The following is a 25,231-nucleotide window of genomic DNA, read 5'->3' on the forward strand; positions in this document are numbered from 1 at the left end:
CCAGACAAAGCTTTGGAAGAATATCGGGAATGTAGGACCAATCTGAAACGAGGAATCAAGAGGGCTAAAAGGGGTCATGAAATATCTTTAGCATAAAGGGTTAAGGAAAATCCCAAAGCCTTTTATTCATATATAAGGAGCAAGAGGGTAACTAGAGAAAGGGTTGGCCCACTCAAGGACAAAGGAGGAAAGTTATGCGTGGAGTCAGAGAAAATGGGTGAGATTCTTAACGAGTACTTTGCATCGGTAGTCACCGAGAAGAGGAACATGACGGATGTTGAGGTTAGGGCTAGATGTTTGATTACTCTAGGTCAAGTCGGCATAAGGAGGGAGGATGTGTTGGGTATTCTAAAAGGCATTAAGGTGGACAAGTCCCCAGATCCGGATGGGATCTATCCCAGGTTACTGAGGGAAATGATAGAGGAAATAGCTGGAGCCTTAACAGATCTTTGCAGCATCCTTGAACATGGGTGAGGTACCGGAGGACTGGAGAATTGCTAATATTGTCCCCTTGTTTAAGAAGGGAAGCAGGGATAATCCAGGTAATTATAGACCGGTGAGCCTGACGTCAGTGTTAGGGAAGCTGCTGGAGAAGATACTGAGGGATAGGATCTATTCCCATATGGAAGAAAATTGGCTTATCAGTGATAGGCAACATGGTTTTGTGCAGGGAAGGTCATGTCTTACCAACTTAATAGAATTCTTTGAGGAAGTGACAAAGTTGATTGATGAGGGAAGGGATGTAGATGTCATATACATAGACTTCAGCAAAGCATTTGATAAGGTTCCCCATGGTAGGCTGATGGAAAAAGTGAAGTCGCGTGGGGTCCAGGGTGTACTAGCTAGATGGATAAAGAACTGGCTGGGCAACAGGAGACAGAGAGTAGTAGTGGAAGGGAGTTTCTCAAAATGGAGAACTGTGACCAGTGGTGTTCCACAGGGATCCGTGCTGCGACCCCTGTTGTTTGTGATATACATAAATGATCTGGAGGAAGGTATGGGTGGTCTGATTAGCAAGTTTGCAGATGACACTAAGATTGTTGGAGTAGCAAATAGTGAAGGGGACTGTCAAGAGAATACAGCAGAATATAGATAGATTGGAGAGTTGGGCGGAGAAATGGCAGATGGAGTTCAATCTGGGCAAATGCGAGGTGATGCATTTTGGAAGATCCAATTCAAGAGTGAACTATATGGTAAATTAAAAAGCCCTGGGGAAAATTAATGTACAGAAAGATCTGGGTGTTCAGGTCCATTGTACCCTGAAGGTGGCTGCGCAGGTCGATAGAGTGGTCAAGAAGGCATACTGCGTGCTTTCCTTCATCGGAAGGGGTATTGAGGACAAGAGTTGGCAGGTCATGTTACAGTTGTATAAGACTTTGGTTCAGCCACATTTGGAATACTGCGTGCAGTCCTGGTCGCCACATTACCAGAAGGATGTGGATGCTTTGGAGAAGGTGCAGAGGAGGTTCACCAGGATGTTGCCTGGTATGCAGGGCGCTAGCTATGAAGAGAGGTTGAGTAGATTAGGATTCTTTTCATTAGAAAGACGGAGATTGAGGGGGTACCTCATTGAAGTCTACAAAATTATGAGAGGTATAGACAGGGTGGACAGCAAGAAGCTTTTTCCCAGAGTGGGGGACTCAATTACTAGGGGTCACAAGTTCAAGGTGAGAGGGAAAAGTTTAAGGGAGATATGCATGGAAAGTTCTTTACGCAGAGGATGGTGGGTGCCTGCAATGCATTGCCGGCGGAGTTCGTAGAGGCGGGCACGATAGCGTCATTTAAGATGTATCTCGACAGATACATGAATGGGCAGGGAGCAGAGGGATACAGATCCTTAGAAAATAGGCGACAGTTTTAGATAGAGGATCTGGATTGGCGCAGGCTATGAGGGCTGAAGGGCCAGTTCCTGTGCTTTAATTTTTCTTTGTTCTTTTTTCTTTGAAAAGTTGCAGGAGCACACATAAAGATGGAAAATGTAGAGGTCAAACCCTTGTCACTTCAGGGGGTCATCACATGGCAGCATTTAGGCATCAGCTCATTGGCCCAGGCTGTGTGGGCCTCACCTGATCGAGGTGCCGCTGGAAGTGGCTGCTGCACTCTGAGAATGGATACTGTTGAAGTTGAGGAGCAGCAGCTTGATCAGCAAGGAAGAGATCCCAGGCAGCAGGAGGCCATAGGAGACGGATTAGAGCCACAAAGGAGAAGGACGTACTAGCTGGGGCACAAAATCTACCAGAACACGAAAAGCTACCTGGTGATGACAGAATACCTGTGCAGAAAGAGACAGTGAGCCTGCAAGGAGATAGTCACAAACATCCATGGCCTCGTCAGTGAGGAGTCACTTCTCCCTCCACTCAAAGCCAGACCCTGCCAGGAGCAGTCCACACCACTACTGGATCAGTTCAAGATTCAGTTGTCGACCTCTGACATCTCATGGATGTCTGAACATCGCCGCATCACCCTGGTTACGCATACCCTCTTCGCCAAGGCTGGAAACGACATCAGATTCCTGACTTTTGCAGGTTCACAGGACCTAGGGTTTGACTGCAGTTAATGGATTTCTGCAATTGCAGGGAATTATTGACTACATCCATGTTTATTTACAATGTGATTTTACTAACTGTGAACAGGTGACATCTACATTACACCACAGTGGCCACCTTAGTGATCTTCCTGACGCGGTGTTTTCCACACTGACTTGTGTACTTCTGATTGCTGCTCCTGATGTTGCCTCAGAGTTCACATGCAACCTGTTCACTCCCATGGTTTTGTGGCTCTGTAGACCATGGTGGCCATCTTTTGTTGGAGGGACCTTTGAACCTCTCCTGGATCTGCTCTGTCAGCACCACTACACGGGCAGCCGTCGTCACTGGATCCTATTCCACACATGCCCCCTCTGTCAGAGCGGCTGAAGAATTTTATGGATGATAAAGGTGTTGTGAGTGTCTTGCATCTCACCCTCCTCTGGCACATCCTCAATCTTTGATTAGCATTCCTGTTGGTTGGAGAAATACTGCCCCAGGGCACAACTGACATTCTCCTCCAGCCACCTTGGGCCACTTGCATGACTGAGCAGTGCAGGCTGCAAAACATTTCATGTATTCCATGCCCATCAATACTCCAGTTCTGAACTGACTGTTTTGGGTTATGTAAAGTGCCATGCATTATGTGCTTGACAGTAGACTGCTGCTACATTCTTTTATATTCATTGAAGGTATGTGGGCTTCACTGGCTAAGCCAACAGTTGTTGCCCACCTAATTGCCTGTGAGAAAGTGATGGTGAGCTGCCGTCTTGAACCACTGCAGTCCCTGAGGTGTAGTCTCCCGCCCAGAGTACTTTTCATTCCCTTGCTACCTTACTGCTTCCTTCCAGTGTTCATCAACATGGAGGAGCACTGACTCATCAGCTGAGGCAGGCAGTACGTGGTAATCAGCAGGAGCTTCCTTGCCCATGTTTAACCTGATGTCTTGAGACTTCATGGGGTCCAGAGTCGATGTTGAGGACTCCCAGGGCAACTCCCTCCAGACTGTATACCACTGTACCGCCACCTTTGGTGGGCTTGTCCTGCGGTGGGACAGGACATATCCAGTGGTTTCTGGGACACTGTATGTCAGGTATGGTTCCATGAATATGATTATGCCAGGCTGTTGATTGACCATTCTGTGGGATAGCTCTCCCAATTTTGCACTCGTTCCCAGATGTTAGTAAGGAGGTCTTTGCAAGGCCGAACAGGCTGAGTTTGCCATTGTCCTTTCTGGTTGGTCTGTCTGGCTCTATGCCTTTTAGGCTGCACAATGCTGCCCATTTCAGAGGGTGGGTAGGAGTCACATATAGGCCAGACCAGCTAAGGAAGACAGATTTTCCTAAAGGGCATTAATACACCAGATGGGTTTTTACGACAGTGTTTTTTATTAGACTTTTAATTCCATATTTTTATTGAATTCAAATATCACCGTCTGCCACTCCAGATACTGCTGCATGTGGCTCTCAATGAGGCTGCCATCCTCTGATTGGATGAGCTCATGCGCTTGAAGTCTGAGGCCCTCTGTCCCATGGACTCCTCCATTCAATGTTCAGGAGCCTGCACAGTCTCAGGGAACTCTGATAGTTGAGGACATATCTGCAGCAAGGAGACATTCCAGGAATGTGAGCAGCCAGTGCTTTCTCGGGAATATACAAGTAATGGGTGCCTCATGTGTAGGCTTGGTTGCCTCACTATTAATGTGTGCAGGCTATCATGCAATGGTTTCCTGCTGTGCAACAAGCTTTATAAATAGCTGACCTTATTGAGTTTCGAGCGCCCAAGGCATTGTTCATTAACGGGCTTCACATCTCTCGAATTTCACTTAAGGTTGCTGAGAAAATCCAATTAATTCAGAGTCATATATTCCAGTTCACTGCCTTGCTGCTACTTGCACTATTTGCATCCAAATACTTGAGAGAAGGAAGGCCTGCACTCTATCCACATAGCCAGTATTTGGAAGCAAATTGTGAATAAGCAAGGCGAACACTCAAACCAATGCACATTACAAAGACTTCTTGTCTCATTCAAAGGGGCTTTCCAAATAGTGTTTCAAACACAACACAGCATGAAGAGGCAGTGAAACATTTCTGTTTTAAGTTACCTCGAACACACTTGCCAGCACTTCCATCAGAGTTGAAATCGGCAGGCACAACAATAGTTCCAGAGGCAGGCCTTTTATCCTGTCCTCATCCCTGCCTTCTGTCTGCCTGATTGGACAGCACGCCTAACCCTCAGGCAATTAAGGCCCCGGCCCTGTGAGAAGCATGCCTGTTTCTGGTTTCTCGACAGATGCCCGCCTCCCCATTTACTGTGTTGAACGGGAAAATCCGACCTCAGAGATTGCTGTCAGTTTCATTGAAGTAATGTTAGCGCACACTGCCAGCTTCGCTGACATTATAACCACAAAATCTGGGAATTGTGTCTGTCACTACAGAATATATATGGGGAGATATGACTGGCTGCAATAGACAACCTTTAACAGGAACTTACATTGCGTAGGTTAATGAAAAATAAGTCAATTTTATGTATTCATTTTAAAGCAAGCAAGGCAGTATAACGTAAAGATTTTTTAAACAGTCAAAGCTACTGTTATATATATATAGGCATTAAATCTTAATGAATAGCTTGAACTTTGCAGCTATGTCTGCTTTGTATCAAAAAATTCACAGTGTTAAAATGGGTCATTTGCACTGAGCTTAATTTTCCCCAGTGTAAGTCAGGCACCAACTCATTAGAGAAAAATTAGTTCATGTTTTTGACATTTACTTTTCATTGGAATTGGTTCTGATGAAGAGCTTATGCCGGAAAATTTAAAGAGCATTATTTTTCTTTTTGCAATGCTGTCTGACCTACCTGATACTACTTACTGTTTTCTTAAACCAAGTGTGCAGAGTTTCCATTCAATTAGCATATTGGGGACAAAAGAAATTCAGCATCCAATCAAAGCTGCATATTTTGTAAGCCACTAAAGAGGTTCTTTTGATAGGATTTTGTTGTGCGATGAATAGTAATGGTGCTTTCATAAGACATTGCTCTATGTTTATTGGTGCACCAAAAGATGTGACTCAATGATTCAACCTAAGAGCATTTGCGTTAATCACCAGCTGCAGAATTAATGTATCAGGCTGCAACAACATCAACATTTGTGTAATCATACTTATTAATTTGAAGAAATTGTGTTTGAAATTGAGGTGATTGATGCTGAATGCTATGTATCTAGGTGGGTTTCCTCCCACAGTCCAAAGATGTGCAGGCTCGGTGGATTGGCTACGGTAAATTGCCCCTTAGTGTCCAAAGATGTGTAGGGTTAGGTGGTGTTACGGGGATAGGGTCCTGGATAGGGTGTTCTTTTGGAGGGTCAGTGCAGACACGATGGGCTGAATGGCCTCCTTCTGCACTTTAGGGGTTCTATGGATTAAGGGAAGGTGTTGGCGTAGTGGTATTGTCACTGGAATTGTAATAACAGAGACCCAGAGTACTACCCTGGGGCCCCAGGTTCGAATCCCGCTACGGCAGATAGTGAAATATGAATTAACTAAAATTCTGGAATTAAAAGTCTCGTGATGATCATGAAACAATTGTCAATTGTCGTAAAAACCCAACTGGTTCACCAATGTCCTTTAGGGAAGGAAATCTGCCATCCTTACCTGGTCTGGCCTATATGTGACGCCTGACCCACAGCAATGTGGTTGACTCTTAACTGCCCCTTCAAGGGTAATTAGGAATGAGCAATAAATGCTGGCACAACCTGCGACCCCCAGGTCCCATGAACAAATAAAAAAACATTTTGAAGGTGAAAACATTTCAAGGAGTGCAATGAAGGCTTGCTAGAAGTACCATTGAATAAAAAAAATACATTTTTTTCTCAGGCCTGTAATTGTCCTCGCAGGATCCTCTGACCGAAACCAAGAAACAATGGGCGCATTTCAGGAATTCTCACAGGTTTGTTAAACTCAGTATCTCTTTTAAATGGTTATTATTTTGTATTTTGAAAATTTGCAGGAGTTTAAATTTGCTGATGCTGCCACCACCTGTTTGGATGGAGACATTGGGGCTGATTTTCTGGCTGCATTGTGACGGGAAAATCTGGCGTGAGGCGCAAATTGGGATATGCGACAGGCGAAAACCAGTTTGCAATCTTCCTGGGCCCTTCACACTGCCGTTATCCGGAAAACCTGATTATCATTTATTTGAATTCATTGTAATCTCATTAGTGAGATTAAAGTCAGATGTTCTGCTTCACGCAATCTTCTCGCCCACCAGCGGGATGTCATGTGATGCCAATTACTACTGGTCTATAAATAGGGGGGCCAGGCACCCTGGACGCCCGAGAGGGAGGAAGGAGGTGAATATTTCTCTCCAGTTAGTGCCAGAGTATACCTGCTGGTCAGATGCCATGGGAGCTGGGGGTTGGTGGGCTCGGGTTGGGCCAGGTCGGGAGTCTCTCCCAGGATGGGGGTCGCGATGGGTTTGTGAAATGTTGAAGCCTGCTTTCTTTCATGACCAACACCCCATAACAGCGTACAGCGCAGCTGCAACCTGCCTGTCCTAAAACCCTCTCACAGGCCAGACCCATTCTGCAGCTTGTCTCTTGGAGAAGCATTTCACACCCTTGAGGTTTCAATAGGCTCTGTGGTTTCACCGTTGCAGTTTGCGTGCTTTTATTCCTTTGTACTTGCTTGTTTATAGTCCATTTCACACCCTATGAATGTTTATGAGCCTCTGGTTTAGCCAGCTGTTGTCTGCTTCAGAGAATCTATGGAGATTGTTTGCATTTCATGCCCCATTAGCTATCAAGGGCCTCCTCAATTGCACGGTTGGGGCCTGGTTGAACTAAGTTCTTTTTCATTTTCCATTATGACAGAGCTCTGTGGCTTGCTTGAGAGGGTTTTTTTCCCATCCAAGCTGCTGGCTCCATTTAGACATAAGAGTGAAAGGGTTTTGTCCGGTTGCAGCTATGCAGAGCTAAGTCGCACAGCTCCCGCTAAAAACGGACTTTTATGCTCTTTTTGGGCCCGTAACGGCGTTTTTTCGATGTTTCCCGGTGTGGGAAGGGGACAGCAACATGCCCCCAATAGTGTATGGATTGGACCAGGAGTGGGGCGATTAAAAAAGTGGCACTGAAGCAAAGAAAGGTGCGAGGGAGGAGGACCAAGATGGCGGCGGGCGGAGACCAGGCAGCGTGGAGGCAGTGGGCGCAAGAGCAGCAGGAGCTTCTCCAGTGCTGTTTTAAGGAACTGAAAGCAGAGCTGCTGGAGCCGATGAAGGCTTCAATTGATAAGCTGCTGGAGACCCAGATGGCCCAAGGGGCGGCTATCCGGGAGGTCCGGCAGAAGGTCTCGGAGAACGAGGACGAGATCCTGGGCCTGGCGAGGTTCGAGGAGATGGAGAACCGGTCGAGGCGGAAGAACCTTGCGGATCCTGGGTCCCCGGAGGGGCTGGAGGGATCGGACGTGTGGGGGCCTACGTGGTCACCATGCTGAATTCGCTGATGGGAGTGGGGTCCTTCCAGGGGCCCTTGGAGCTGGAGGGGGCCCACCGAGTGCTGGCAAGGAGGCCCAAGCCCAGCGAGCCGCCGCGGGTGGTGCTGATGCCGTTCCACCGGTTTGCTGATCAGGGGTGTGTGTTAAGGTGGGCCAAGAAGGAGCGGAGCAGCAGGTGGGAGAACGCGGAGGTCCGGATCTACCAGGATTGGAGCACGGAGGTGGCGAAGAAGAGGGCCGGTTACAACCGGGTGAAGGCAGTGCTGCACAGGAAGGGGGTGAAGTTCAGTATGCTGCACCCGGCGCGTCTGTAGGTCACCTATAAGGACCGACACCATTATTTTGAGCCCCTGGAGGAGGCGTGGGCCTTTGTTCAGGCCGAAAAGCTGGACTCGGACTAAGGGTCGGGGACGAGGGGTCGCGGTGGAGGGATGTTTGGGGATTGTTGTGTTGTCCTTCGAGGGGGGATCTTTGTTTGTCGGGGGTTGATTGGGCATTGTTTTGATTAGCTCCGCCGGGTGGGCTCGTGGTAAACTGCTTGGGGAGTTGATGGTCGGTAGGGGAGATGGGGCCCCATGGGGGGGGAGAGGCCTGAGTTGGGGGTAGTGGGACCGGGCCTGGAAAGGGAGCTGCGCCAGAGGAGGCGGGGCCGGGCGAGTGGAAAGCGCGGGCTTTTTCCCGTGCTTAGGGTTGAAGGGGCGGGGCCGGAGCCGGGAGTGGAATGGATGAGAGCCTGCTGGTGGACAAGGGGGGGGGGGAGGGGAAGTTCCACACTGGGGGGGGGGGTCATGGAGCGGCGGGAGTGGCCGGGGTCAGCAGGAGTCAGCTGATGTACGGGAGTGCAATGGGGGGAGCAGTGCAGCTAGGGGGGGGACCTAGCTGGGGAGGAGGGGAGGGGGAGGAACCGGGTTGCTGCTGGAATGGCCAAGGGGGAGCTGGAGTTGGTAGAGGAGGTCGGGGCGGGGATCTGCCGCTGTGGGAAACGGGTCGTGCAGGGGGCGCGGGCACATGGCTGGCCTAGGAAGGGCTATGGCTAGTCGGGTTTGGATGCAAAAAATTGGGGGGTGACGACCTTGGTGGAATAAGAGAGTGTCGAGCATTGTGGCAGACAATGGCGGTAGGTGTATATGCCCCGAATTGGGACGATGCGGGGTTCATGCGGTGCATGCTGGGCCGGATTCCGGACCTGGAGACAGGGGGCCTGATAATGGGGGGGGATTTCAACATGGTGCTGGACCCAGCACTGGATCGCTCCAGGTCTAGGACGGGCAGGAGGCCGGCGGCGGCCAAGGTGCTGAGGGGGTTCATGGAGCAGATGGGAGGGGTGGACCCATGGAGGTTTGCGAGGCCGGGGGCCAGGGAATTCTCATTCTTCTCCCATGTCCACAAGGCCTACTCCCGGATTGACTTTATTGTCATGAGCCGGGCGCTGATTCCGAGGGTGGAGGATACTGAGTAATCGGCGATAGTCATTTCTGATCATGCTCCGCACTGGGTGGACCTCGAGTTGGGGGAGGAGAGGGACCAGCGCCCACTGTGGCGGCTAGAGGTGGGGTTGCTGGCGGACGAGGAGGTGAGCGGGCGGGTCCGGGGGTGTATAGAGAGGTACCTGGAGGCTAATGACAATGGGGAGGTGCAAGTAGGGGTGGTCTGGGAGGTGCTGAAGGTGGTGGTCAGGGGAGAGCTGATCTCCATTAGGGCTCATGAGGAGAGGAGGGAGAAGAGAGAGAGGGAGAGGCTGGTGGGGGAGATAGTGAGGGTGGATAGGAGGTACGCGGAGGCCCCAGAGGAGGGATTGCTTAGGGAGCGGCGTAGCCTCCAGGCTGAGTTCGATTTGTTGACCACCAGGAAGGCGGAGGCGCAGTGAAGGAAGGCGCAGGGGGCGGTATATGAATACAGAAAAAGGCGAGCCGGATGCTGGCGCACCAGCTTCGAAAGCGGGGGGCAGCTAGGTAGATCGGGGGAGTTAGGGATGGAGGAGGGAGCACGGTGCGAAGTGCGGTGGGTATCAAAGGGGTCTTCAGGGACTTCTACGAGGAACTGTACCGGTCTGAGCCCCACTGGAGGAGGGAGGGATGGGTCGTTTCCTGGACCGGCTGGGGTTTCCGAGGGTGGAGGAGGGGCAGGTGGCGGGGTTGGGGGTGCCGGTTAGGTTGGAGGAGTTGGTCAAAGGGATAGGGAACATGCAGGCAGGGAAGACACCGGGGCCTGACGGGTTCACGGTTGAATTTTACACAAAGTATTCGGACCTGCTGGGCCCGCCGTTGGTAAGGACCTTTAACGAGGCAAGGGAAGGGGGGGGCTCTGCCCCCGACGATGTCTAGAGCGCTGATTTCCCTGATCCTGAAGCGAGACAAGGATCCCTTACAGTGTGGGTCATATAGGCCGATCTCACTCCTAAATGTAGATGCAAAGTTGCTGGCAAAGATTTTGGCCATGAGGATAGAGGACTGTGTGCCGCAGGTCATACAAGAGGATCAGACGGGATTCGTGAAAGGGAGGCAGTTGAATACTAATGTACGGAGGCTCTTGAATGTTATAATGATGCCGCGATGGAAGGGGAGGCGGAGATAATGGCGGCGATGGATGCGGAGATGGCCTTTGATAGGGTGAAATGGGGGTGCCTGTGGAAGGTGTTGAAAAGGTTCGGGTTCGGGGAGGGGTTCGTCAGTTGGTTGAGGCTGCTATATGAGGCCCCGGTGGCGAGTGTGGCCATGAACAGAAGGAGGTCAGAGTATTTCCGGCTACACCGGGGGACGAGGCAGGGGTGTCGCCTGTCCCCCCTGCTCTTTGCGTTGGCGATTGAACCCCTGGCCATGGCGTTGAGGGAGTCGAGGAACTGGAGGGGGCTGGTGCGGGGTGGAGAGGAGCATCGGGTGTCGCTCTATGTGGATGATTTGCTGCTATATGTGGCGGACCCAGTGGGGGGAATGCCGGAGGTGATGAGGATCCTGAGGGAGATTTCTCTGGGTACAAGCTTAATATGGGGAAGAGAGAGTTGTTCGTGGTGCACCCAGGGGACCAGGAGAGGGGGATTGGTGAGCTCCCGCTAAAAAGTGCGGAGAGGAGTTTCAGGTACCTGGGGGTCCAGGTGGCTAGGAGCTGGGGAGCCCTACATAAGCTTAACTTCACGGGGCTGGTGGAGCAGATGGCGGAGGAGTTTAAGAGGTGGGACGTGCTGCCACTCTCCCTGGCGGGTAGGGTGCAGTCAGTTAAAATGACGGTGCTCCCGAGATTTCTGTTCCTGTTCCAGTGCCTCCCCATCCTGATCCCTGAGGCCTTCTTCTGGCGGGTTAATAGGAGCATTGTGGGGTTTGTGTGGGCGCAGAAGACTCCGAGGGTGAGAAGGGTGTTCCTGGAACTGTGCAGGGATGGAGGTGGCTTGGCGCTGCCTAACCTCTGTGGGTATTATTGGGCCGCCAACGTGGCGATGGTGCGTAAGTGGGTGATGGAGGGAGTTGAGGCGGCATGGAAGAGGCTGGAGATGGCGTCCTGTGTGGGCACAAGCCTGGAGGCGCTGGTGACGGTGGCGCTGCCGCTTCATCCAACGAGGTATACCACAGGTCCGGTGGTGGCGGCTACCCTCAATATTTGGGGGCAATGGAGACGTCACAGGGGGGGAGGTGGGGGCCTCAGTGTGGTCCCCGATTCGGGGGAACCACCGGTTTGTCCCGGGGAGGATGGACGGAGGGTTCCTGAGCTGGCACAGGGCAGGTATTAGAGGGATGGGGGACCTGTTTGTGGACGGGAAGTTCGCGAGCCCTGGTGAGCTGGAGGAGAAGTTCGGGCTCCACCCGGGGAACACCTTCAGATATATGCAGGTAAGGCCGTTTGTTTGGTGGCAGGTGGTGTAGTTCCCACTGCTGCCACCATGCAGGGTCCAGGACAGGGTGCTGTCGGGGGTGTGGGTTGGAGAGGGGAGGATCTCGGCAACGTCTCCCTGGGGAGAGTGAACTCTTCCTCCTCTTGCGCGAGGCTCAGCCTCATATAATTTAAGGTGCTGCATAAGGCTCACAAGACCGGGGCAAGGATAAGCCGGTTCTTTGGGTGCGAGGACAGGTGTGTTAGGTGCTCAGTGAGCCCAGCAAACCACACTCACATGTTCTGGGCGCGCCCAGCGCTGGAGGACTTTTGGAAGGGTGTAGCGAGGACGGTGTCGAGGGTGGTAGGATCCAGGGTCAAACCGGGCTGGGGGCTCGCAATATTTGGGGTGGCAGAGGAGCCGGGAGTGCAGGAGGCGAAAGAGGCCGGTATTCTGGCCTTTGCGTCCCTGGTAGCCCGGGAAAGGATTCTTCTTCAGTGGAAGGATGCGAGGCCCCCAAGCGTGGAATCCTGGATCAACGATATGGCGGGGTTTATTAAATTGGAGAGGGTGAAATTTGCCTTAAGGGGATCGGTGCGAGGGTTCTTCAGGCGGTGGCAACCGTTCCTAGACTTCCTGGCAGAACGTTAGAAGATGGTCAGCAACAGCAGCAACCCGGGGGTGGGCCCGTGGGGGGTTGGTTCGTTTTTCTTGAGGGGGCGAGTATATTTGCCTTTGTGTTGACGAAGGCTGTTAATTTATTATTTATGTACAGGGGGGGGTGGTGTTCTTTTCTTTCTGTATTTTGTTGTTGCTATTTTGTGAAAATTTGAATAAAAATTATTTTTTTTAAAAGAGTGCAAGGGTTTTTGAATGGTGTCTCACAGCCACTGTTGAATTTTCAGGTTAAGCGCTAGGGAGCTGAGCAGAATTGCCCAGATTTTGGCTCCTAATGGCCTGGGAGATGGGAGCTTCTGATTTGTGTGGAAGGGAGGACTAAGACTGTAGGCTGCCACCTTAAGGTGCTGGCTGCATGTAACCCAGAGAGACAAGTCGGGACAGTAAAGTTCTGGGCGGGGGTGGAATGCGGCGTTGGCTTTTAAGTTATACGTCATGCAGTGGCTTCCTAGGTGCATTAAGTGTAAATGCATGACAGCAATAAGACCGCAGGATATCCAATCCTGCGTATCCACCATGCCTGTTTGTGTTGCCCTTCTCTACCTGAGAGTTCTTGTGCTTTCTTGCATTCCTACGGGCCAGTCTCATCCAACCATCTTTCCGGGAGCAGGAGAGAGAGGGGGGAGCCGGAGTGCAGCTTGGGAATCAGGTAGGTGCTCAAGTGTTTGATTTTTACCTCTATTTAAGTTGGGCGGTTGCTAAACCCGAGACACTACACTTGCAGTGTCTCCCACCCTTCCACCTCCTCTAACCTAAGGGGGTGAGTGAATATCAGGTAAGCTCTCTCTTTTCTTTTTCTTTTATCCGCAAGTTATAGCTTCAGATTTTCGGCGGGAGCAGTGGCCAGGGGTCTGTCGGGAAGGTAAGTAGCTGGGAGAAATTTAACTCTTCGTGGGTTGGTAAGTATTGTGATTGGTAAGTAAAATCCTTATTCCTTTCACTTATTCATTATTTGATATTATATTTGTAATCAGTTACGGTAAAGTGTAAAAATGGCAGGAGATCCCAGACCCGTGTTATGCTCCTCATGCTCAAAGTGGGAGTTCAGGGACGCGGCCGATGCCCCTGACTCCTTCATGTGCGGGAAGTGTGTCCAGCTGCAGCTCTTGTTAGACCGCATGACGGCTCTGGAGCTGTGGATGGACTCACTTTGGAGCATCCGCGATGCTGAGGAGGTCGTGGATAGCACGTTTAGCGAATTGGTCACACCACAGATTAGGGTTGGTGAGGGAGACAGGGAATGGGTGACCAAAAGGCAGAGGAAGAGCAGGAAGGCAGTGCAGGTGTCCCCTGCGGTCATCTCCCTCCAAAACAGGTATACCGTTTTGGATACTGTTGGGAGAGATGACTCACCAGGGGAAGGCAGTGGTAGCCAGGCTCATGGCACCGTGACTGGCTCTGCTGCACAGAAGGGTGGGAAAAAGTCTGGCAGGGCTATAGTCATAGGGGATTCAATTGTAAGGGGAGTAGGCAGGCGTTTCTGTGGTCGAAAACGAGACTCCCGAATGGTATGTTGCCTCCCTGGTGCACGGGTCAGGGATGTCTCAGATCGGCTGCAGGACATACTGAAGGGGGAGGGTGATCAGCCATTTGTTGTGGTGCATATAGGCACCAACGATATAGGTAAAAAAACGTGATGAGGTCCTACAATCAGAATTTAGGGAGTTAGGAGATAAGTTTAAAAAGTAGGACCTCAAAGGTAGTAATCTCGGGATTGCTACCAGTGCCACGAGACAGTCAGAGTAGAAATTCAAGAATTGTGAGAATGAATACGTGGCTTGAGAGATGGTGCAGGAGGGAGGTATTCAGATTTGTGGGACATTGGAACCGGTTCTGGGGGCGGTGGGACCATTACAAATCGGATGGTCTCCACCTGGGCAGGACTGGAACCAATCTCCTAGGGGGTGCTTTTGCTAACACTGTTGAGGAGGTTTTAAACTAATGTGGCAGGGGGATGGGAACCAGATTAGGAAGTCAGAGGTCAGTAAAGAGGCAGCAACTAAATCCAGTAAGGTACTAGAAAATAAACTCAATGTGACTAAGGGGAAGAGTAGACAGGGAAGAGATGATGAATGCAAAGGGACCAGTGTTCTGAGGTGCATTTGTTTCAATGCGAGAAGTATAGCAGGTAAGGCAGATGAACTTAGGGCTTGGATTAGTACCTGGGAATATGATGTTATTGGTATTACGGAGACTTGGTTGAGGGAAGGGCAAGACTGGCAACTAAATATCCCAGGGTATAAATGCTTCAGGAGGTATAGAGAGGGAGGTAAAAGGGGTGGAGGAGTTGCATTACTGGTCAGAGATGATATCACAGTTAGAATGAAGGAGGGCACGATGGAGGATTCGAGCACTGAGGCAATATGGGTAGAGCTATGAAATAGGAAGGGTGCAGTAACATTGTTGGGACTTTACTACAGGCCTCCCAAAAGCGAGCGTGAAGTAGAGGTACAAATCTGTAGACAGATTATAGAAAAATGTAGGAGCAATAGGGTGGTCGTGATGGGAGATTTTAACTTCCCCAACATTGAATGGGACTCATGTAGTGTTGGAGGCGTAGATGGAGCAGAATTTGTAAGGAGCATCCAGGAGAGTTTTTTAGAGCAGTATGTAAATAGTCCAACTCGGGAAGGGGCCATACTGGACCTGGTATTGGGGAATGATCCCGGCCAGGTGGTTAAAGTTTCAGTCGGTGATTACTTTGGGATTAGCGATCACAATAAGTTTTAGAATACTCATGGACAAAGACGAGAGTGGTCCTAAAGAAAGAGTGCTAAATTGGGGAAAGGCCAAGTATAACAAAATTCGGCAGGAGCTAGGGAATGTGGATTGGGAGCAGCTCTTTAAGGGTAAATCCACATTTGAAATGTGGGAGTCTTTTAAGGTAAGGTTGATTAGAGTGCAGGACAGACACGCCCCTGTGAAAATGAAGGATAGAAATGGCAAGATTAGGGAACCATGGATGACGGGTGGAATTGTGAGACTAGCTAAAATGAAAAAGGAAGCATACATAAGATCTAGGCGACTTAAATCTGATGAAGCTTTGGAGGAATATCGGGAAAGTAGGACAAATCTCAAACACGCAATAAAGAGGGCTAAAAGTGGTCATGAAATATCTTTGGCTAACAGAGTTAAGGAAAATCCCAAAGCCTTTTATTTGCATATAAGGAGCAAAAGGGTAACTAGAGAAAGGATTGGCCCACTCAAAGACAAAAGAGGGAATTTATGCGTGGAGTCAGAGGAAATGGGTGAGATTCTTGATGAGTACTTTGCATCAGTATTCACCAAGGAGAGGGACATGACGGATGCTGAGGCTAAGGATGGATGTTTAAATACTCTAGGTCAAGTCGGCATAAGGAAGGGGGAAGTTTTGGGTATTCTAAAAGGCATTAAGGTGGACAAGTCCCCAGGTCCGGATGGGATCTATCCCAGGTTACTGAGGGAAGCGAGGGAAGAAATAGCTGGGGCCTTAACAGATATCTTTGCAGCATTCTTGAGCACGGGTGAGGTCCCGGAGGACTGGAGAATTGCTAATGTTGCCCCTTTGTTTAAGAAGGGTAGCAGGGATAATCCAGGGAATTATAGACCTGTGAGCTTGACGTCAGTGGTAGGAAAACTGTTGGAGAAGATACTGAGGGATAGGATCTATTCACATTTGGAAGAAAATAGACTTATCAGTGATAGGCAGCATGGTTTTGTGTAGGGAAGGTAATGTCTTACAAACCTAATAGAATTCTTTGAGGAAGTGACAACGTTAATTGATGAGGGAAGGCCTGTAGATGTCATATACATGGACTTCAGTAAGGCGTTTGATAAAGTTTCCCATGGCAGGTTGATGGAAAAAGTGAAGTTGTATAGGGTTCAGGGTGTACTAGCTAGATGGATAAAGAACTGGCTGGGCAACAGGAGACAGAGAGTAGTGGTGGAAGGGAGTGTCTCAAAATGGAGAAAGGTGACAAGTGGTGTTCCACAGGGATCCGTGCTCGGACCACTGTTGTTTGTGATATACATAAATGATCTGGACGAAGGTATAGGTGGTCTGATTAGCAAGTTTGCAGATGATACTAAGATTGGTGGAGTTGCAGATAGCGAGGAGGACTGTCAGAGAATACAGCAAAATATAAATAGATTGGAGAGTTGGGCAGAGAAATGGCAGATGGAGTTCAATCCAGGCAAATGCGAGGTGATGCATTTTGGAAGATCTAATTCAAGAGCAGACTATACGGTCAATGGAAGAGTCCTGGGGAAAATTGATGTACAGAGAGATCGGGGAGTTCAGGTCCATTGTACCCTGAAGGTGGCAACACAGGTCAATAGAGTGGTCAAGAAGGCATACAGCATTCTTGCCTTCATCGGACGGGGTATTGAGTACAAGAGTCGACAGGTCATGTTACAGTTGTATAGGACTTTGGTTAGGCCACATTTGGAATACTGCGTGCAGTTCTGGTCGCCATATTACCAGAAGGATGTGGATGCTTTAGAGAGGGTGCAGAGGTGGTTCACCAGGATGTTGCCTGGTATGGAGGGTGCTATGTATGAAGAAAGGTTGAGTAGATTAGGATTGTTTTCGTTGGAAAGACGGAGGTTGAGGGGGGACCTGATTGAGGTGTACAAAATTATGAGAGGTATGGACAGGGTGGATAGCAACAAGCTTTTGCCAAGATTGGGGGTGTCAATTACAAGGGGTCACGATTTCAAGGTGAGAGGGGAAAAGTTTAAGGGAGATGTGCATGAAAGGTTTTTTACGCAGAGGGTGGTGGGTGTCTGGAACGCTTTGCCAGCGGAGGTGGTAGAGGCGGGCACAATAGCATCATTTAAGATGCATCTAGACAGATATATGAACGGGTGGGGAACCGAGGGAGGTAGATCCTTGGAAAATAGGTGACAGATTTAGATAAAGGATCTGGTTCGGCGCAAGCTGGGAGGGCCGAAGGGCCTGTTCCTGTGCTGTAATTTTCATTGTTCTTTGTTCAATTGGCCATTATAATTTATCCTTCACCACTCTCAGCTGCCCTCATTTCTTGGTCAGGGAAAGGAGTTGAATCCTTATGTGTCAAGGCTGGAAGGTTGGGCACTTGGCATCGGGAGGAAGAGGCCAGCGCCTTGCAGCAACGAGAACCCGACTGCTCTGGGGGATCCCGGAGTTCTCAAGGTTAACATGGGCGTCCATGTGCCACAACATATTGGCGACTATGAAGGAGCATGGACAGTGACCATGGCCGGTGAAGCAATGATGTGTTCTGGGCAGCAGCTAATAGAGGCGGTGCTGGCCGCCAGAGACGGTGTAGAGTTGTCATTCTCCAGGATCATGAGGACAAGGGGAGGGATTGAGGGTCGTGGGATGGATGACATAACTCAGGGTTTTTAGACTGAGGGTTGTGGAGCGACCAGTCGCAGCATTCCCGATCGCGGGAGAAGCATCCAGTGGCCACCACCGGCTTTTAAGAATGCCGGCCGCGATCGGCTTTTAAATGCTAACGATGCAGGCTTCCCACCAGAAGCGGAGGCAGGGAGCAGGTTACGCGCCCGGCACGTACACTGACGTCACGTGTCCTGTGTATCCGTGCTTTTGGCACAAAATCATGGAGGAGCGATTCCTCCATTTACTAGCTGCAGCAGGACTGTGAAGAACTAAGATGGATCATTTTGTTATTCGGAAGAGATAGCCAAAGACACAAACAGGCCAGAATCTCACAACTAAATCTGCTGGAGAGAGCTGTTCAGGAAAGTCCATGGCAAGACAAAGCAGCGATGGTGTTAGCTCTATACAGAGATCCAGGGCCTCTGGTGAACAGCTAACAAAAACAAAATTTGAAATCGGGAGCAAAGCAGTATAAAGATGATTTCTTGAGGTATAGCTTTGTTAATTGTGCCAATGCAAATCAGGATGCAACGCCCGTGTGTTATATGCAGGGAAGTATTGGAAAATGAGAGTTTAAAACCCTCAAAACTTCAAAAGCATGGTGAGTTTGAGGACAAACCTCTTGGGGTGGAATTCTCCCATTTAATAATAATAATACTGCAATGTGGCATGATTCCCACTGTAGCGGCCAGCGGGAAAACATGCCAAACCTTCCTGGCTGACCTCATTAATTATGCAACCAGGTGATAGGCAGCGGTGGGTAGGCATGGATGACGCGTAGTCCGCTGTCGTATCTGGCCACCATATAGAAAACGTACCCAACATCACTGACCCACTACTGAAGAAAGAAGGTGGACCACCTGAGAATGAAGATAGATCTCCAGGAGTGCTCTGAGCCCGGAAAATGGACCTCTTCAGAACAAAGATGAATCTACAGGAATATTCTGAGGATGGAAGATGGACCACCTCCAGAACACAGAATCTGGAAGGTCCAGCAGCAGATGTTCCCCGAACCCACTGCTGTGATGTTCCTGGGTCCAGGGTTGTGAACTCCGGAGGGAAGCCCAGGCATTGTTCAGATGAGTCCTGACATCTGCATCTGACATCAGGTTGAGCAGTACTTAAACAGCTCTTGCACAGCCAGCCCGTCAGCTTACAACCATGGTGCCGAGAAAACAGGCCCCAAAATTCACTGATGCAGACCTGGCCAGGCTCCTGGACGCGGTGGATTTTCAACCAAATTTAAAAACTCCTTCAGGGGGAGGAGGTGCAAACCTTATGCCCATCTGTTATGTTTCTTTCTGTAGCTGTGGAATGGGAAGATTGAGTAGATCAGCACATCAACTGGATGAGAATTATCTTAAAATCAGACTGCCAAGGAAGACATGCTTGTCTTCATCGGCTGGGGCATTAAGTACAAGAGTTGGCAGGTCATGTTACGGTTGTATAAAGTTTCAGTTCGGCCACATTTGGAATATTGCATGGTCGCCACATGACCAGATGGCTGTGGATGCTTTGGAGAGAGTGCAAATAAGGTTTACCAGGATGTTGCCTGCTCTGGAGGGTGTTAGCTATGAGGAGAAGTTGAATAAACTCAGATTGTCTTCATAGGGGAGACCTGATTGAGCTCTACAAATTTACGAGGTATAGACAGGGTGAATAGTCAGAAGCTTATTTCCAGGGTGGAAGACTCAATTACAAGGGGGCACAGGTTCAAGGTGAGATGGGAAAATTTAGGGGAGATTTGCGGGGAAGGTTTTTCAAGCAGAGGGTGGTGGGTGCCTGGAACGAGTTGCCACTGGGGGTGGTGGAGGCAGCCACGATAGTAATGTTTAAAATGTATCTTGATAGACACATGAACGGGTGGGAAATGGGGGGGGGGGGATACAGATCATTTGAACAATCAGTAGTAGGTCTAAATAAGGAATCTGGGGCGGGATTCTCCGACCCCCCCGCCGGGCCGCAGAATCACCGGGGAGGGGCGGCGTGAATCCCGTCCCGCCGCCCCGACAGCGGCTGCCGGTTTCTCTGGCGCTGGATTTTCGGCGGAGATGGGAATCGCGTCGCGCCGGTCGGGGGCCATTGGCAGTGGCCCCCCGGCGATTCTCCGCCCCGCGATGGGCCGAGCGGCCGCCCGTTTTCGGCCTGTCCCGCCGGCGTAGATTACCCAGGTCCGTACCGGCAGGACCTGGCTCTGGGGGCAGCCTGCGGAGTCCTCGTTGGGGGCGGGGGGGGGGCGCGGCGCGCGGGTGCGCGGGGGGATCTGGCCCCGCGGGGGCTCCCACAGTGGCCTGGCCTGCAATCGGGGCCCACCGATCCGTGGGCGGGCCTGTGCCATGGAGGCACTTTTTCCCTCCGCGCCGGCCGCAGTAACGGTCCGCCATGACCGGCGCGGAGAAGAACCCCTCTGCGCATGCGTTGGAATGATGCCAGTACATGCTCCCGCGCATGCTCCAATGCGTGCTGGCTGGTGGAGGCCCTTCGGTGCTGGTTGGCAGGGCGCCAACCCTGCTGGCGCCAGCCTAGCCCCTGAAGGTGCGGAGGATTCTGCACCTTCCGGGTGGCCCGACGCCAGAGTAGTTCACGCCACTCCTCGGCACCGGTAGGGCCGCCCCACCGGATAGCGGAGAATCCCACCCCTGGATCGGTGCAGGCTGTGTGGGCCAAAGGGCCAGTTCCTGTGCTGTAATGTTCTTTTTTCTTTATCAGTAAATGTACGTGTCCTTTGGTGTCACCCTGTGGTATTGTAGAGGAATTACAGAATATCTCGACAATTTAAAACCAAGACCACAGCAATGGTCGGCTCTGAGCATTAATTGTTGTGCATGCCACCTTCAGATGTATTGCACATAAATATAAAGTTAAAAACTGGTCAAAAGCTGAAGGCATTTTAATGCATTTTGAAATGAAAAGTTGTGCTCTACCAACCATTTTTAAAATGTTACAGATGTGAAGTGAAATGGGTGATGATTTAGTGGTCATTTGTCAAATTGCGTTTCTTGTTTTTTAGTCAGTGCTTGAATTCATCTCTCAGTTATTGATCGGATTTCTTACGCGTTATCAAATAAAGATAGAGAACCATTTTTAAATAGGTTAAACAACAATTGAATATGTGTAATAAAAGAGAAAATGGTTCAGGAATAGGCTGAGAAGGCATACAGGTGGCATTGATCTTTAAAATAAAGAGACCAGTCTGTTGGCATCAACTGTCTTAACCTCTCTAACAGATAACTTTATCCTAAAGTTACCAGACAAATTAGTCAATTTAAAGTCACATGTATTCATAAAAAGCTTTTTACTTTCCTCTTCTCCTCTCTTTGCCTCAGTGACTTTGCCATGAGGCAGCACTCTCTCTGCATTCAGAATTAGCAGCACTTGGGCAACAGAATGAGGAATGAACACTTTTGCCATCCTTCAGACACCATTGCCACCCTCATGGTTTTCTCTTCCCCATTAATTCATAAATGGTTGGTATTCTGGATTATTTTTCCGAACTACAAACTGCTTTGAAACAGTAATGCAGCTGTTCCAATTTGGGCAATCAACACTTCTGTGCTATTGATGCTCCTAATACAGAGAGAAGGTGAGAGGCCTCTTTCTATGAAATGTATTGACGTGGATGTTGTGGGGATTTTGACAGCGAGCAGTCAGTGTGCACCATCATTATCCCCCTGACATGGACGACAACATCAGGATTTGGCACAAGTGCAGATTAACATGGAAATCCTGAAGTTGCACTCTGCCACTGATTGTTTCACCAGCAGCTGCTGCGTGGACACCTTTCCTTGAGTCTGTAAGCATTGAATTCAATTGATGATGTAAAATTTGATTTAGCCAAATTTTTAAGAAGTGATTTGATCTTAGTGCTTTCCATTTTCTGGTTGGTTATGAGAATTCTTTAATGTGATAAAAGAATAATCACATTTCAAGCGGCACGAGGAAAAGCTTTTTCATGCTGCAAGCGGTTCGGGTCTGGAATGCACTGCCTGGGAGGGCATGTCGAATCGAGGCATTCTAGAAGGAATTAGGCGATTCCTTGAAAAGAAGCAATGTAGGGTTACAGGGAGAAGGCAGGAGAATCGTACTGGAGGAAATGCTCATTTGGAGAGCTGGTACAGACACGATGGGCAAAATGGAGAAGCGGTGGCGTTGTGATATTGTCATTGTACTAGTGATCCAGAAACCTAGGATCATGTTCGAACCGGGGTTCCAATCTCACCACGGCAGCTGGTGAAATTTGAATTCAATAAAAATCTGTAATTAAAAATGACCACAAACCCATTGCCGATTGGCGAAAATACCTATCTGATTCACTACTGTCCTTTAGGGAAGGAAATCTGCCGCCCTTACCTGGTCTGCTCTACATGGAACTCCAGACCCACAGCAATGTGGTTGTCTCTTAAATGCCCTCTGAAATGGCCTAGCAAACCACTCAGTTCAAGATCAATTAGGGATGGTCAATAACTGCTGGCCCAGGCAACGATGCCCACATTCCACAAATTATTATTTTTTTAAAATGGCAACTTGAAGACATCTCCACAGCTCCACACTGGGAATCCACATTAAGATCCACTGATCAATGAGAGGAAGTGAAACGTTCGCCACACAGGTGTGTCTCTCTGTGAGGCTTCACTTGGGGTCAGTGGTGAGCAGCCTTCCTTTGTCAAAAATCCAGGCCATTATATATTTATTAAAACCATGTAGCCTGGTTGGTCATATGTTGTTTTCTACCTTTTTCAGTCCAATTCTATTTAACAAGCCTATGTAATTTTTTTCCCGGCAGGTTGAAGCATGTCGGCTCTACAGCAAATTCTCAGCGAGACCAAACAGTTTGGAAGCTATACCTGTCGTAATAGAAAAGGTAATTTTGAATACATTGAGGTGGGAGGTATATCTAGTGTCATTGGCAACTTTATCTAATAAAACAATTGTTTTAAAATAGACATACATTGAATGCTCTTACAAAGAAAGTTGCCAGTAGCCAATGTTCAGATAATATGATTGCAACTTCATTCCTTTTATAACTGCAAACAGAACTGTTAACAAGCCATTCAAAGTAAATTGATCTGAAAGAAAAAAATACATTGGCAGATAGTATTATTCCTAATCTGTTTATCAATATTATCAGCGTTCTTCATTGAAGGAAGTGAAAGGAGGTGGCAATGTAAATAGCGGATGCGTTGGTTGTCATCTTTCAGTATTCTCTAGATTCTAGAGGGATCCTGGTGGATTAGAGGGTGGCAAATGTAATCCCACTATTTAAAAAAGGAAGGCAGAAAGCAGGTAATTACAAATCAGTTCACCGAACATCAGTAGTTGGGAAAATGCTAGAGCTTATTAGAATGGATGTGATAATAGGACGCTTAGAAAACTTCAGTGGGATTAGACAAAGTCAACGTGGATTTATTGAAGGGAAATCATGTTTGATGTACCGACTGGAATTTCCTGAGGACACAGCAAGCAGAGTGGATGAGGGAGTGGTGCATATGGATTTTCAGAAAGCTTTTAGTAAAGTTCCACATAAGCGCTTAGTGTGTACTTTTAAAGTGCATGGGATTGGGGTAATATATTGGCTTGGATTGAGAATTGCTTAGCAGACAGGAATAAGTGGGTCTTTTTGGAGAGGCAGGCGGTAACTAGTGGGGTACCACAGGGATCAGCACTTGGGCCCCAGCTATTCATATTTCCAGGTTTACTGATGACAAGGAACTTGGTGGGAATGTGAGGGGTGAGGAGGATGTTAGGAGTCTTCAAGGTGATTTAGACAAGTTCAGTGAATCGGCAAATACATGGTGGATGCAGTATAATGTGGATAAATGTGTAGTCATCCACTTTGACAGGAAAAACGGAATGGCAGAATATTTGGCGGGATTCTCCCATCGGGCGGCTAAGTGCCGACGCCGGAGTAAAAACGGGAGTGTTTTACTCGGACGTCAGCGCCTGTTCCGGGACCTCATTCTGCAGCCCACAGGGGGCTAGGACGGGGCTGGAGCGATCCCGACCTGAACCCGGCACCGCGGGGTCCGCGCATTCGCAGTTGGGCCGGCGCCAACTAGCGCATGCTCAGTGGCCTTCTTCCCCGTGCTGGCCCCGACGCCAAATGGCGCAGGACAGGAGCTGGCACGGAGGAAAGGAGGTCGGGGGCAGAGAGGCCGGCCCGCCGATTGGTGGGCCCCGATCGTGGGCCAGGCCACTACGGAGGCCCCCCACGGGGTCGGACCCCCCCCCCAACAGGTTGCCCCCGGACCCTTCAACGCCGAGGTCCCGCCGGCTCAGAGGATGTTAGAACGGCACCGGCAGGACTCGGCTTTTTGATGACGGCCGCTCGGCCCATTCTGGCCGGAGAATTGGCGCGCCGACCCGGGCTGGAGAGTCGGCGCATACCCCGATCGGCACCGTGCTGACCACGCCAGCGCAGATGGCGCCGTTTCTCCACACTGCGGAGAATTGCATCCCGGCGTTGGGGCGGCGTGGCGCAATTCGCGAGGCGCCATGCCGATTCTCCGACCCGGCAGGGGGTCGGAGAATTCCGTCCATTACTCGATTTGAAAATGTTGAAATACAATGGGACCTGGATGCCCTCATACACCAGTCACTTAAAGTAAGCTTGCAGGTTCAGCAAGCAGTTAAGAAGGCAAATGGTATGTTAGCCTTCATTGTTAGAGGAATTGAGTAGAGGGGCAAAGATGTCTTTCTGCATTTGTACAGGGCCCAGGTTAAATCACACCTGGAGTATTGTGCACAGTTTTAGTCTCTTTACCTATGAAAGGATATACTTGTCATAGAGGGAATGCAGTGAAGGTCCTCCATACTGATTCCTGGTATAGAAGGATTGCCTTATGAGGAGAGATTGCATCAACCCGATCTGTATTCACTGGAGTTTAGAAGAATTAAGAGGTGATTTTATTGAAACGTATAAAATTCTGACAGAGCTGCTCAGACTGGATGCAGGATGCTGTTTTCTCTGGCTGGGCGATTCAGAACAAGGGCTCACAGTCTCAGGATATGGGGTAGGCCATTTAGGACTGAGATGGGTAGAAACTTCCTCACCCAGAGGGCGGTGGACCTATGGAATTCTCTACCATAGAAGGCTGTGGAGGCCAAGTCACTAAATATATCCAGGAAGGAAATAGATAGATTTCTAGACTCTAAAGGTGTCAATGGTTATGGGGAGACTCTAAAGGCATCAAGGATTATGATGATTTCTATATTTCTACATAGGGAAAACATGTTTAACCAAATTATTGGAGTTCTTTGAAAGAGTCACATGCTGTATATAAAGGGGAACTGGTGAATGTACTGTACTTAGATTTTAAGAAGGCATTTGATAAGGTGCCACATCAAAGTTTATTGCGGAAAATAAAAGCTCATGGCGTAG

The 25,231-nt window shown here is 49.4% G+C and overlaps 1 protein-coding gene across 1 annotated transcript in view; it reads left to right on the forward strand.

The window, feature by feature from the left end:
- The window catches only part of hacl1 (2-hydroxyacyl-CoA lyase 1), a 184,656-nt gene that overhangs the window by 42,090 nt on the left and 117,335 nt on the right, over positions 1 to 25,231 (forward strand). Inside the window, exons 5-6 of the mRNA XM_072508778.1 lie at positions 6,398 to 6,470; positions 22,637 to 22,714. Coding sequence (XP_072364879.1) covers positions 6,398 to 6,470; positions 22,637 to 22,714 — 151 coding nt within the window. The remainder of the gene's footprint in view (positions 1 to 6,397; positions 6,471 to 22,636; positions 22,715 to 25,231) is intronic.

Source organism: Scyliorhinus torazame, chromosome 6 (assembly GCF_047496885.1).
Source record: "Scyliorhinus torazame isolate Kashiwa2021f chromosome 6, sScyTor2.1, whole genome shotgun sequence".
Lineage (NCBI taxonomy): Eukaryota > Metazoa > Chordata > Chondrichthyes > Carcharhiniformes > Scyliorhinidae > Scyliorhinus > Scyliorhinus torazame.